Source organism: Nuphar pumila, chromosome 12, assembly GCF_984573655.1.
Source record: "Nuphar pumila chromosome 12, dmNupPumi1.hap1.1, whole genome shotgun sequence".
NCBI lineage: Eukaryota > Viridiplantae > Streptophyta > Magnoliopsida > Nymphaeales > Nymphaeaceae > Nuphar > Nuphar pumila.
This window is the reverse complement of record NC_143260.1, coordinates 11,122,869-11,135,985: the sequence shown is the minus strand read 5'-3', so window position 1 is coordinate 11,135,985 and position 13,117 is coordinate 11,122,869. Positions and strand designations below refer to the sequence as shown.

General features: G+C 40.3%; 1 protein-coding gene across 2 annotated transcripts in view; it reads right to left on the bottom strand.

Moving 5' to 3' along the window:
* Positions 1–8,953, bottom strand: part of LOC149819979 (DDT domain-containing protein PTM-like) — a 33,219-nt gene extending 24,266 nt beyond the window's left edge. For both annotated transcript variants that reach the window (XM_089983171.1, XM_089983172.1), the window contains exons 1-2: positions 6,985–8,953; positions 6,214–6,906 (exon numbers count right to left, since the gene is read on the bottom strand). In XM_089983171.1, coding sequence (XP_089839297.1) covers positions 6,214–6,906; positions 6,985–8,639 — 2,348 coding nt within the window. In that variant the 5' untranslated portion in view covers positions 8,640–8,953. The remainder of the gene's footprint in view (positions 1–6,213; positions 6,907–6,984) is intronic.
* Between the last annotated feature and the right edge of the window lie 4,164 nt (positions 8,954–13,117).

The window sequence follows — 13,117 nt, the reverse complement described above, 5'->3', positions numbered from 1 at the left end:
GGCAGATCTTTATTGTACATGGTTATCTTAGAGTTCCACATAGAGGGACATTTCAGCTTGAACCTGCCCCAACACAGCCCTTGGACGGGCCAGTGTTCAACCAGGCCTGTTGGCCCAACCAATTTATGGGCCGGCTTGAGCCAGCCTGTTATGAGATTTCGATCTCGTATGTGTGGTTCAGCCTGCAAGAGCCTGCACAGGAAAGTAGAGAGAGAGAGAGAGAGAGAGAGATGCAGAATCGGCTGGGGCGGCACACTACGTGCTCGACCTCCAAACCCTAACATTTATAAAATACAAGGAGTATACAACGAGCCTTGTAATATCAGAGATATTACAAGGATGCCATTAATGAAGATGAATTTAGAATGTGTGTTTCATTTAATATGCCATGCGTATGGATCTGGATCCAGATCCATACGCATGATATATTTTAACACCCTCCCTCAAGTTGAATGTGATTTTGAAGCATGTACAACTTGCTCTTCAATAACCAAAATTGACGTCTTGTTAACCCCTTGGTAAACAGGTCTGCCACATGATCTTCTGTTCGAACATGACGTAGTTCTATCTCCTTCATCTCGACTTTCTGCCGTATGAAATGTTGATCAATCTCAATGTGCTTCGTTCTGCTATGCTGGATAGGATTACATGCAATGTTTATTGCGCTTTGATTGTCACATAGAAGAAATGATCGAATAATTGTCTCCCCAAGATCACTCAATAAGTGTCTAATCCATGTGGCTTCTGCCGTGCCTGCAGCCATCGATCTGTATTCAGCCTCTGTACTCGATCGTGCCACTGCCTTTTGTTTTCTGCTGTTCCAGGACACTAAATTGTGTCCAATATATACACAATATCCAGAGACAGATCGTCTCTCATCTGGATCCCCTGCCCAATCTGCGTCTGTATAAGTGATGAGTTTATGTCCTCTATGCAAATTATCGTTCTTGCGATAAACAAGTTTGTCTCCTACAGTTCCTTTTAAATAGCGTAGAATGCGCTTCACAGCTTCCATATGACATTCCGTTGGAGCATGCATAAACTGAGATACCTGATTAACAACATAAACTATATCAGGTCTGGTAAAAGTCAAGTATTGTAACATCCCCACGAGACTTCTATACGTTGTAGGGTTGACACAAAGATGCCCATCTTTATAGCTCAGTCTTTGATGTAATACACTAGGAGTATTGACTGGTTTGCAATTCGTCATCCCGGCTCTTTCCAAAAGGTCAAGAGTGTATTTTTGTTGCATGAGTGTCAATGTGTCTTGTTGTCTGTCAACTTCCACACCAAGAAAGTACCTCAACTCCCCTAAATCTTTCATCTTGAAAGTTTTCATTAAAAACTGCTTCACGCCTTGCACATGATTACCTGAACTCCCAGTGATCACAATGTCATCAACATATATAAGAAGAAGTATAACAATGTCTGCCTTTTGGTAAATAAAGAGTGAGTGATCCAGAAGGCATCTTCTAAAACCATAACTCTGAATTTGCATAGAGAAACTTTCAAACCAGGAACGGGAGGCCTGTTTCAGCCCATACAGAGATTTCCTTAGTTTGCACACCCAGGTAGTAGGATCCTTCTCGGCATAACCAGGAGGTTGCTCCATATACACTTCTTCCTTTAAAATTCCATGTAAAAATGCATTTTTAACATCCATCTGGCTAAGGCTCCAACCTCGATCGACTGCTAGGGATATGATGACACGAATAGTACCCATTTTGACTACCGGACTAAAAGTTTCATCGTAGTCTTCACCATATTGTTGTGTGAATCCTCGAGCAACGAGTCGTGCCTTATATTTGTCAATGCTTCCTTCAGGCTTATACTTTGTTTTATAAACCCATTTTGAGCCAACTACATTCTTTCCTTCTGGTCGAGGGACTATTTCCCAAGTCTGGCATTCATGAAGAGCTTTCATTTCTTCATTCATAGCTTCAGTCCAATGACGGGATTGAAGAGCTTGATTAAAACAAGTGGGTTCATCCTGTTTTGTGAGCTGAGACATAAACAACTAGAAATCAAGGGAGAAGGTCTCATAACTCACCCATCGTTGAATAGGATGCTTAATGCGTGACGGCCTTTGAGCCGGATCATTGGTGATGCTTTCCACATTCCTCGGCTCTGTATTTTTGTCCCGTCTAGTGTATATCTGCCCAGAGAAGCGTTCTACTGGGGGTGGTTCAACCGGAGACTCAACTGAAGATAATTCAACATGCATATGTGAGTCATTCAACTCCCTACTCAAGCCGAAGGAAGGACAATTTGTCTGACATGTTTCTCCTGTATTAGCAAAAAGATCTGCGCTCATCCATGGATCATATACTTCTAATTCTCGAGATGGCAACGTTGCAGAGTCATTGACCTAAAAATTTCGTTCGTCGAAAACAACATTTCTGGAGGTCCTAATACGTTTTGTAGTAAGATCATAGCATCGATAACCTTTGTACACATCTGCATACCCAACAAATCTGCACTTGACAGCCTTGTCCTGAAACTTATTTCGCATAGATGAATCAACATGTACGTAGCATACACAACCAAAAACACGCAACTCATCGTAAGAGGGATGTTGCCCGAATAAAGTATAATAGGGAGATTTTTTATCCAAAAGTGTCATAGGAAGACGATTTATGATATGAACAGATGTGTGAAAAACTTTTGTCCAGAGACTAACGGGCACATTGCTATCATGTAACATGCTCATCGCGCTCTCTACAATATGCCTGTGTTTCATCTCCGCAACCCCATTTTTTTGAGGAGTATGAGGGCAAGAAACCAGTCGACTTATTCCTTTATCCCGAAGAAAGGAAATAAACTCGTTCGATGAATACTCTCCTCCAGCATCACATTGTAAATGCACAATATCACAAGCAAACTTTGTTTTGACCATCGAATGGAATTCCCGAAATATTTGAAAAACTTCATGCTTGTGTTTTAAGAAATATATCCAAGTATAACGGGAATAAGAATCAATAAAGATAACATAGTAACGGTTGTCAGAAAGAGAAGGAATAGGTGCGGGTCCCCAAACATCAAAACAAATAATCTCAAATGGCTTTGAAGCTCTTTTATTTATAATATGAAAAGGGAGAACATGACTTTTGCAGAGTTCGCATGAAGAACATTTATTATTATTATCAAAAAATGAACATAAACTAGACTCTGGAAGGAGACCATCAGATACAAGGTTTTCAACGAAACCCCGACTACAATGTCCCAAACGACTATGCCAAGTATCTGACTTATTACAATGAGATGAATTAAAAACTTCCAATGAAGGGAAAAACAAAGACTCTGAAGGTGAAGACACTGAAGAATGCTTGGACGACTTCAACTGGAGAACTGGGACTGAAGACGAAGACACTGAAGGAATCTCCTTGAAGACGTACATGTTTCTTTGTCGCTCCCCCTTAGCGAACGTCTCATTCGTTTGTAGATCCTTAACATAAACAGAAGAGAGAGTAAATTCGACGGAAGAATTCATATCGGCAACAAGTTTAGCTACAGAAACAATGTTCTTTTTAATATTAGGAGCAAGAAGGACATTGGACAAGTAAAGTGATGACTTTGACATAGGGATATGTGCACTGCCAGTATGACTAATGGAGTGATAAGTTCCATCTCCCGTAACTATACTACCTTTTTCAAAATAAGGCAATAAGTGAGATAACTTACCCGCATTACCCGTAACATGTGTGGCGGCACCTGAATCAACATACCATTCGCCTTGTTCATTTTGCTTGATCGTCATCTGTGACAATGTTGATAACAAAAGTTGTTGCACATCTGTGGATGACCCTTTTGTGTCCACAGTAGTAGCTGATTTATTCTCAATTTTGTTTATTTTTCCTCTATTCTGTAGATTAAACCAACAATCAGCTTTCACATGTCCTCTTTTGTTACATAAGAAACAAGTGGGCACTCTCCTCTGATTCCCTGTATTAAAATCCCCTGAAAGATTAGGTGTAGGCAAGATACCACGTCCTCCCTGCCCAAAACGTCTGCGGCCTCTGCCTCCTTGATGCCCTCCATTCCCTCGTCCAAAACCTACAAAAGTGTCCATGGCCAAAACTGAATGAGGACGAGCTGATTCATTTCCTTCTGCCCTTTGTTTCATAATCATCTCATGCTGGAGAAGTTTCGCTTGAAGGTCGTCAAAAGTGGGGAACTGCGGAAGACATGATAAAGCTGTGGTAAGCATGTCAAAATCAGGACCCAATCAATTGAGAAGTTGTTGAACTTTATCTTTATCTGCAATAACACTTCCAATAACCGCCAATTGATCAATAATACTCTTCAAGCGGCCTATGTATTCCATGACTGTCATGGATCCTTTCTTCAAACTTTGAAATTCATTTTTTAAGTACATAACTCGGGCTTCTGATATCTGAGAATATGTCTGAGACAACTTACTCCACAGATCCGCCGCAGTGCAATCATCTGAAAGAGTAACCAACACTTCTTGAGAGAGTGTTGACGTAATATAAGCAACCAAAGACTGATCCCGCTTCCTCCAAGCTGTATACTCTGGATTCTTAATAGAAATGGTAATTGTGTCACCCTTCTCATCCTTGGTTTCCTGCATGAGAAGACGTGGTGGTATAGGAACTAAACCATCCAGATGTTCATCGAGATCCTGACTACGTATAAAAGGAAGGATTTGTCTCTTCCAAGTCAAAAAATTAGAATGAGTAAGTTTTCCTGTAACGAGCTGACTCAAGAAATTTGCAGAGGGACCAGATGACAATGAGTAATCCATATCAATGGGACAATGAATAAGCAAACAAAACGAATGGAAAGAAACAAACAGGTTTGAGATCACTTAATCAATAAGTAATTTTTCCTTTTTTTTGTAGTTCAGAATCGAGATTGTAAACGGTTACAATCTGCCTGTAGGCGTTGCACAGGGAACACTAAAATAGCAATAAAGAAAAATTTCTGGAATCAAAGAATTTCTGGAATCAAGGAATGAATGAAACCGACAGACGTTAAAAGTTCTGGAAATCAAAGACTGAATAAAAAAAAATTATGGAATCAAAGACGTTAAAGAGTGGAAATCAAAGAGATTGTTATCACGTTAAAGAGTGAAATTTCTGGAAATAGAAAGAATGAGTAGCAGACGAAGGGAAAAAAATGAGTAGCAAACGTTAAAGAGATTGTGATCACGTTAAAATTTCTGGAAATCGAGAACCAGCAGAATAGAAAAAAAATGGTGACTACAACCAAAAAATTGAATCAAACAGGCTACAATCAGTCGTTTATGGCTGCAGTCAAAGAGGAGAATGAAAAGGGGAAAAGGAAAAAGGGAAAAGATTGGGAGAGGAAGACAAGCCAAAACCTCTGATCTCGCTGAACACAATCCTAATAGTATTCCACAACCAGGGAAAGCTCTGATACCATATGAGATTTTGATCTCGTATGTGTGGTTCAGCCTGCAAGAGCCTGCACAGGAAAGTAGAGAGAGAGAGAGAGAGAGAGAGAGAGAGAGAAAGAGAGAGATGCAGAATCGGCTGGGGCGGCACACTACGTGCTCGACCTCCAAACCCTAACATTTATAAAATACAAGGAGTATACAACGAGCCTTGTAATATCAGAGATATTACAAGGATGCCATTAATGAAGATGAATTTAGCATGTGTGTTTCATTTAATATGCCATGCGTATGGATCTGGATCCAGATTCATACGCATGATATATTTTAACACCTGTTACCTACCTTGTAACAAGGATTGGGCGGCCCACAGGCCATGGGCCGCCTGTGGGCCATGGGCACCCCATTTCAGACAAGGCTTAGATGCAGCACAGCCCATCCAATATGGGCCAGGCCAGGCATGCCCCCACAGCCCATCCAATATGGGCCAGGCCAGGCATGCCCCCACCTACACCTAGTTGTACAGACTTTGTTCTCCATAATAATGAACCTTAAGAACTACTATTTGTAATCAGTCTACCAAACAGACAATGCTGAACCATATCTCAAGGGTTAGTCTAACATTTCAGTTACTGTATCTATCCAAACAAGAGAATATACTATGATATGATATTCTTGGCCTGTGTACATGTCTCTGTGTGTGAAATTATAGTACCGATGTACAATAGATAATATTGCAGTAACAAATGCAGACCTGCAACTTTGCTGTAACCAAGAGGCAGCATAAAAAAACACTTCAAACAAAGACTTAAAGTAGGATGAATGACACTTACAACAAGAGGTATCCACATGCAGTAAAATAAGCACGTCCAAGAGGATCAATGCCCAAAAGTTCTCCACCTTGTAGGGGACTAGATGACTTCCACTTCCCATTAGCGTTATCCATTACACATTCTGGACAGTACCAATCACCCTCGGGCAGAAGATCTCTAGAAACCCCCACACACCTCGAATGGTATGCAGCAGGGCACCCATCACAGCAAATCAAGTTTCCATCCATTTTACAAAGACAGCAGTCATCACTATTCCAATCATCACTCTTAATATTTTCAAGAGAAGCTTCAGCGACATCTTGACTTAAAGGAGAACTCTCCATTCCATCCTTCTCCAAGGCCATAACTTGTTTTGCCAAGTCCATGCTTACTTTCCTTTTCTTGAAACTTCGGTTATTTATTGAATTTGTGGAACCAAAAATGTTTGCCACTCTATCAGTTTCTCCATACAACTCAGAGGCCAATGCCCTTCTACCAATTTCAACTCTTATCTCCTCGATCTCCATGAAATCATCACAGAGACATCTGACCACGGCAAGCTTCGCAGCTACTGGCTGTTTGTAGTACTCACCGTTCAAAAGCTTCAATCGAGCAAGTTGCAAGCCAGAACTACTAGCAGACCCAGAAATCAAGAGATATTCTACAAGGTATACCGGCCAGGTAACCAAATCTAGAAATTCCCAATCAAGACTCCTGCCATTAGGAAAGCCAGTATAAGCAAAATGCTACCATAACCTAAAGTAAAAGAGCATGCAATATGAAATAGCGTACCTAACGCAAGCAGATGCCATGTTTGAATCATCACCAGAAAGAGACTTCAAGTGGCGTCTCAGTGCATGTAAGAGAGAAAAATGTATGGAATCTATAAGCGGATTAACAAATATGGATTTTAACGCTGCAATGAAGGCTTCTAAAGTAAAGGGGCTCAGAAATAAGAAGGTACTAAATGATCTTAAACAACTGTAGACAGAGAATATATCAAGGATAGGGAGCTCATCTATGTTCAGGTTCTTTGAAGAAGGTGGCAATGGTAGTGTTGGAGGAATGCAACGCTGATCCTGAGGGGGATCCTTATCGACCCAATTCACATGATCATCATTCGCAACAGCATCTACAGCAATGGCTGCAGACTGTTCTGGAGCACTAGGAACAGCGATTGAGGAGATTAGATTTTCGGCTGCTCTTCTAGCGCTTCTTCTCAAAGTCATAGGTGGCAAAGACGTTTCATTCTCCGACAGCTTTCGCTTTGAAGACCTCCGAGGAGGTGGCGTCTGAAATTGAGCCTCGATGCGATCCACAGACTCGTTCCTTTTTTGTTCTCTCACAATTTCTGCAGCATTGTCCCTCATTTGGGCCTCTTCTAAAGCTCCAAGAGGGCTGGTCTCCAAAGTGCAAACATCATCATTCTGGCAAGCCCGGTGACCATCATTTTCGTTCGGTATTTCTTCCAAAGCCCCAGAGGCAGCAGCTCCGCTCGGTCCCGAGGCAATACCACCATCACTCTTTTGGGTTTCTTCCGAGGCACCAGAAAAAACATTTACCTCCGAAACCTTTAAGCAACCGATTTCGCTCAAAGCCAATGAATCGTCATCTTCTCTTTTTACTTCTCTGCAAACAATCGAACAGCCGTTTTCACTCGAATCCACATTCGGCGAATCCACCGCACCGACTTGCTTTTCTTCAAAACAACCAGGAAGCCTGTTTCGATCAACACGGAATGCGTAACCACCATCGATATCTGGGGTTTCTTCCGATGTCCTAAGAACCCCGTTCTCCTTCAAATCCACGGGGTCTTCGATTTGGTTTTCTTCCAAAACCCTAGAATGACCATTTGGATTCGCATCCGAAGAGAGACTCCCACCTTCCGTCTCAATTTCTCCGCAAACATCAGAAGAAGCAACGACTTCGACTCCGCCCTTTTCCGAAACCCTAGAAGAACAACCATCCTTCGAATCCCCACAGATCCCCTCCCCTCCCCCTAGGGTTTCCCCCAAACCGCCTCCCGCCAGATGGGTACCCCCAAAATCCGCTCCAAAGCCGACCTCCTTTTGCTCCCCCGCCGGTAAACCCCCGGAAGACACCATTTCCGCCATCCCGTTCGCCGGAAAACCGCTTTCCACCACATGGGTACCGGCCGAATCGTCACGAGAGCCGATTTTCTCCATCTCGATCTCCTCGACGGCACCCGAAACGCCGGAACCGGCAGCTCCACCCACTCCCCGACGTCGTTTCTTGGGCCTCCTCTCCGTGGGACGCCCCTCCTCCCGCAGAACCGACGCGATCTCGCTCAGCTCCAGCTCCTCCGAGTCGCCATCCTGGTAGGCGACCCTGAAGAAGCCCGAGGACGAATCATACGACTCGATGACCCCCGAGAACACTCCGAAGCCCCGGAACTTCTTCCTCACGGCCTTGCCCACGAATTCCATGATCGTGCGTCGACCCTCGGGCACCCCCACGGACCACCCACCGCGCCTCCCTTTATAGGCCTCATCTTTGTCACGTCTTTTGGGGTTAATTTGGGGCAGTACCACCCTTTTGTTTTGCTTTTGTTAACTCGAATCAAAATCTCAAAAAACCATACCAGTTGAATAGTTGGTTGATGCCGAGAGAGTGCGTGAAAACTTGGGAATTTTTTTTCTCACCTGCGAATCGATTCATGGCATGTATGTCACCTGCTTAACACCAGCTCTCTTTTAGGCCAATAAAAGACACAGTTTCGTTTGAAGCGCGTCTCTCTCTCTCTCTCTCTCTCTCTCTCTCTCTCAAAAGAAGTTATTTGAAACTGTGTAAGTTATGGCTTAAATATGTCCTGTGAATGGAAAGAGTGTCTGTTGCATGTTACAAGTTTGTATGTGAAACCTTATTTTATATACGAAAATATTAAAATAAGTTTATATACATACATTTTTTTTATCAGAGAAAGCTGGAGTTAGGCAGACCCCTGCCATAACATTTAGGGTTTGAACTTGCAACATCCCAACACAACGTGAAATGCACTAACTGTTCCTGCCAGATAAGTGAAACCCCCGTTGGATTTATATATATATACATGCAAACACATAATATGAAAATTTTCTGGACCTTGCCATGAACGTGTCTCTAACAGTTTTTGGACCTTGCCTATGCAAAACAAAACAATTTTTTGACCTTGTATATGTTCTAAATGTGTGTTCCATGAAAAAGATGAATAAGTGATTACAAACAAAAAAAAAGAGAGAGAGAGAGAGGGGGAGATTCCTTTGGTAGTAAAACAGTATCAAATCTCTTGACATTTGCAACTTCTTGTTGCTCTAGCAATACAAGGGATGAAGGATTTTGGTTAGACAGCACTGCTGAAACATCTTTTCCTCAACCTAAGGGCTAGGAAACAAGCTGAGCTACTTGTGGCTTGGCTCATGTTTGCCTTGTAAAGAGCTCATTCAAACTCGTAAAATAGGCTCATCAAGCTTAACATGAACAGTAGGTACTGGCGCGGCTCGACTTCTATAAGCTTGTTAAGTAGTAAAAAAATGTATTTTAGATATATTTTACATCATATAGTATATCTCAAACATATGATTTAGCTATTTGGTTTGTAAAAAATAGGTTTAGTAGTAAGAATCTTATTACTTGTAGCTCTGAAACAAGGCATTTTTTTTTGTAATCCTATTTTTTCCATCTCTAAAACAATGTATTTTTATGTAAACAAGCCAGCTCAAACTAGGCTCATTTAACTCGGGCTCATTATGAGCTAGAACTCAACTTAGCTCACTACCAAGAATGAGCTAAGCTTGAACACTTCAAGCTCGGCTCATTTAGAAAAAATCTTATTACTTGTAGCTATGAAACAATGCATTTTTTTGTAATCATATTTCTTCCATCTCTAAAACAATGTAATTTTTATGTAAACAAGTCAGCTCAAACTAGGCTCATTTAACTCGGGCTCATTATGAGCTAGAGCTCAACTTAGCTCACTACAAGAATGAGCTAAGCTTGAACAGTTCAAGCTCGGCTCATTTAGAAAAAATCTTATTTCTTGTAGCTATGAAACAATGCATTTTTTTGTAATCATATTTCTTCCATCTCTAAAATAATGTAATTTTTATGTAAACAAGTCAGCTCAAACTAGACTCATTTAACTCGGCCTCATTTTGAGCTAGAACTCAACTTAGCTCACTACAAGAATGAGCTAAGCTTGAACACTTCAAGCTCGGCTCATTTTCCAGCCCTACTTGTCCTAATGAAGGACGAAAGTGTTTTATACATTGAAAGCAACCATATCACTATCATGTTCTTCTAGTGAAAACTCATTTTAACACTTCACATCACCATCACCATCTGTGTTCAAATGAGGCTTGCAACTCATCAACAAAAGCAGGACCATTGATACTATGGGTTTTCAATGAAAATTGGGGGTCATATTGAAAGGCTAAAGTCATGTGTTTTGTTGCAAGAAAGTTTAAGAGCAGAATCTTGGTCATGTCTCTTGTAATGCTCAAATGTATCCTATGTTTTGACTAAAAAAAGAAAAAGAGTAATTACTTGATTGGCACATACTTTCAGCATAATTTTAAAAAGCATCAATGTCTTGAAAATTAGAAAAAATGCACCTAAACTTTTCTATGGTTATAAGCAAAAACCCATGAACAGATTGGCATTACATTTTTAATGAAATTTCAAATATGAACTTAAAAAAATTCTAATCAACTTGTTTTCTCTTCTACTCAAAACTTAAAACTCTTTTTTTCTATAAGTTAAACCAATTTGTCATGGCATAAGGATGGTGGTGAACGAAATACATGGATTCTAAGTATCAATAAAAAATAATTACACTAAAAAAATTGTGAGAAGAACATATAAAACCAATACCCACCTAATTAATAAGTCACGCAAACCCAAGTAGGCATATACCAAGAGTATATTGTAAAGATTAGAGGGTAAAATGGTAATATCTTTACACTAAACAAAGGTAGGTCAATACTGACTACAGTTAATTTGAAAAAAAAAAGATAGTTCTTAATTTACATAAACAAAATATTTTCGTCTTTTTTAAAATTTCCAAACATTAGGTGCAAGATTGAATTATCCAAAAGTTGGGTGCCATTTATATCCAATTTGAAATGTGTTTGGAGGATAAATATTCAATTTCAACCCAAATCTGAATCCCAACTTCATTTGCTATCGATTCAGTTAAATTGAATTTGGTAGTATGCAACTTTATATATATATACACTACCAGATGGTACCCGATTGCTTGGGACCGTCAATTTTCTGTGTTTTTTCAAAATTCTGACTTTACAAATATGTTCAGATTGGTTTACTAGAAATTAACACTTGGATCATTTGATTCCAATGCATGGATACATTTTTATAAGGTTCAAAAATCAATAGTCTACAATTTTAGTAAGTTTTTGAGGCTTCAAATACCATCTTTTCATAAAAAACGCATGACCCAAGTGTCAATTTCTGGTAAATCAATCAGGCTGAACAAATCAAAAGGTCAGAATTTCAAAAAAATACTGAAAAAAATCTTAGTGGGTAGGGTTGGTACCTTTTCTATCTGTTAGGTTTCCATTTCTCTCTTTCTAGGGTAGTGGGAAGCTACCCGACTGCATCTCTACCAGATGGTACCCTATTGCTTGGGACCGTCAATTTTTGGTATTTTTTGAAATTTAGACCCTACAGATGTGTTAAGCATGATTAATTTACTAGAAATTGACACTTGGATCATTTGATTCCGATGCATGGATAGGTTTTATAAAGTTCAAATATCAATGGTCTACAATTTTCATAAAATTTTGAGGGTTCAAATACAGTTTTTTCCATCCAAAATGCATGACCTAAGTCTCAATTTCTAGTAAATCCCATGTCTACTGCTACTCATCTGTCATCTCTATGTTTCCGTTTACTTCTGCCAAATCGCTCATCATACGTTGTCTACATTGCTTTTTATACACTTTCACAAACGCTTTACTTCACTCTTCTTTCTAACACTAGCTTCCCCACTTCCGCCTTTAGTCCCTGCTGTTTATATCCACTTCCTATTCTAGCAACTAGGGCTCATACTATCTCTGATTTCTCTTGTAAGCAGTCAAAAAATGCTGGGGTGACATTATCTAAAAGATAGATAGGCAACAATTATAAAAAACCATCAACCCGTGGTAAAAAAATATAGCTCAAAAAAAGAAAATAAAATAAAATAGAAAAACATACTTCAGCATTCATTTTGGATGTTCCCTGGACATGCAACCAACAGAAATGTGTTACGTAGAAAGTTTTTGATAAAGCCGGCGAAAACTCTCACCACAATGGTTTAAGATTATACTAATGATTGTGGTTAACTTGATAGAAATCATTATGGTGTTAATGGTGGTGAAGATGGTGCTTTTTTTTATATTTACACGGAGAAATCACCCCCGAGATCAGAGACCTAGCCACATTGGCTTTACCTGTTGTACTTATGGTCGCTGTCCTGGCGGCGAAAAGCTCCATAGGCTTTTACCCCCAGGGAGTTGTCACGCTTCAGCTTGCGCAAGGGGTGACACCCATGGGATTTGAACCTAGATCACCTGCCTAGGTGCCTAGGACCCATCCCACTACGCCAAACACCTTTGGGGCGGTGAAGATGGTGCTTGCTTCCCATATTAAAAAAGACGGCAGCAATGGTGACATAGGATGATGAAGTTTTATGAAGATAATGATGGTCTGTTAGAAACTGTGAATGAAAATCTAGAAAGAAGATGGAGGTGGCCATTTTGGTAGGCCATGCACAAGAGGATGCACTCCATAATAGGTGGTAATATGTGGAGGGATTGAAACCATGATGATGACGGTGATGGACAAAAGAAAAAAAATGTTCATCAAATTGTGAAAACATAAAACTTTTATTTTTCATCCAGAATCAGACACCCATTTATCGGTTCAT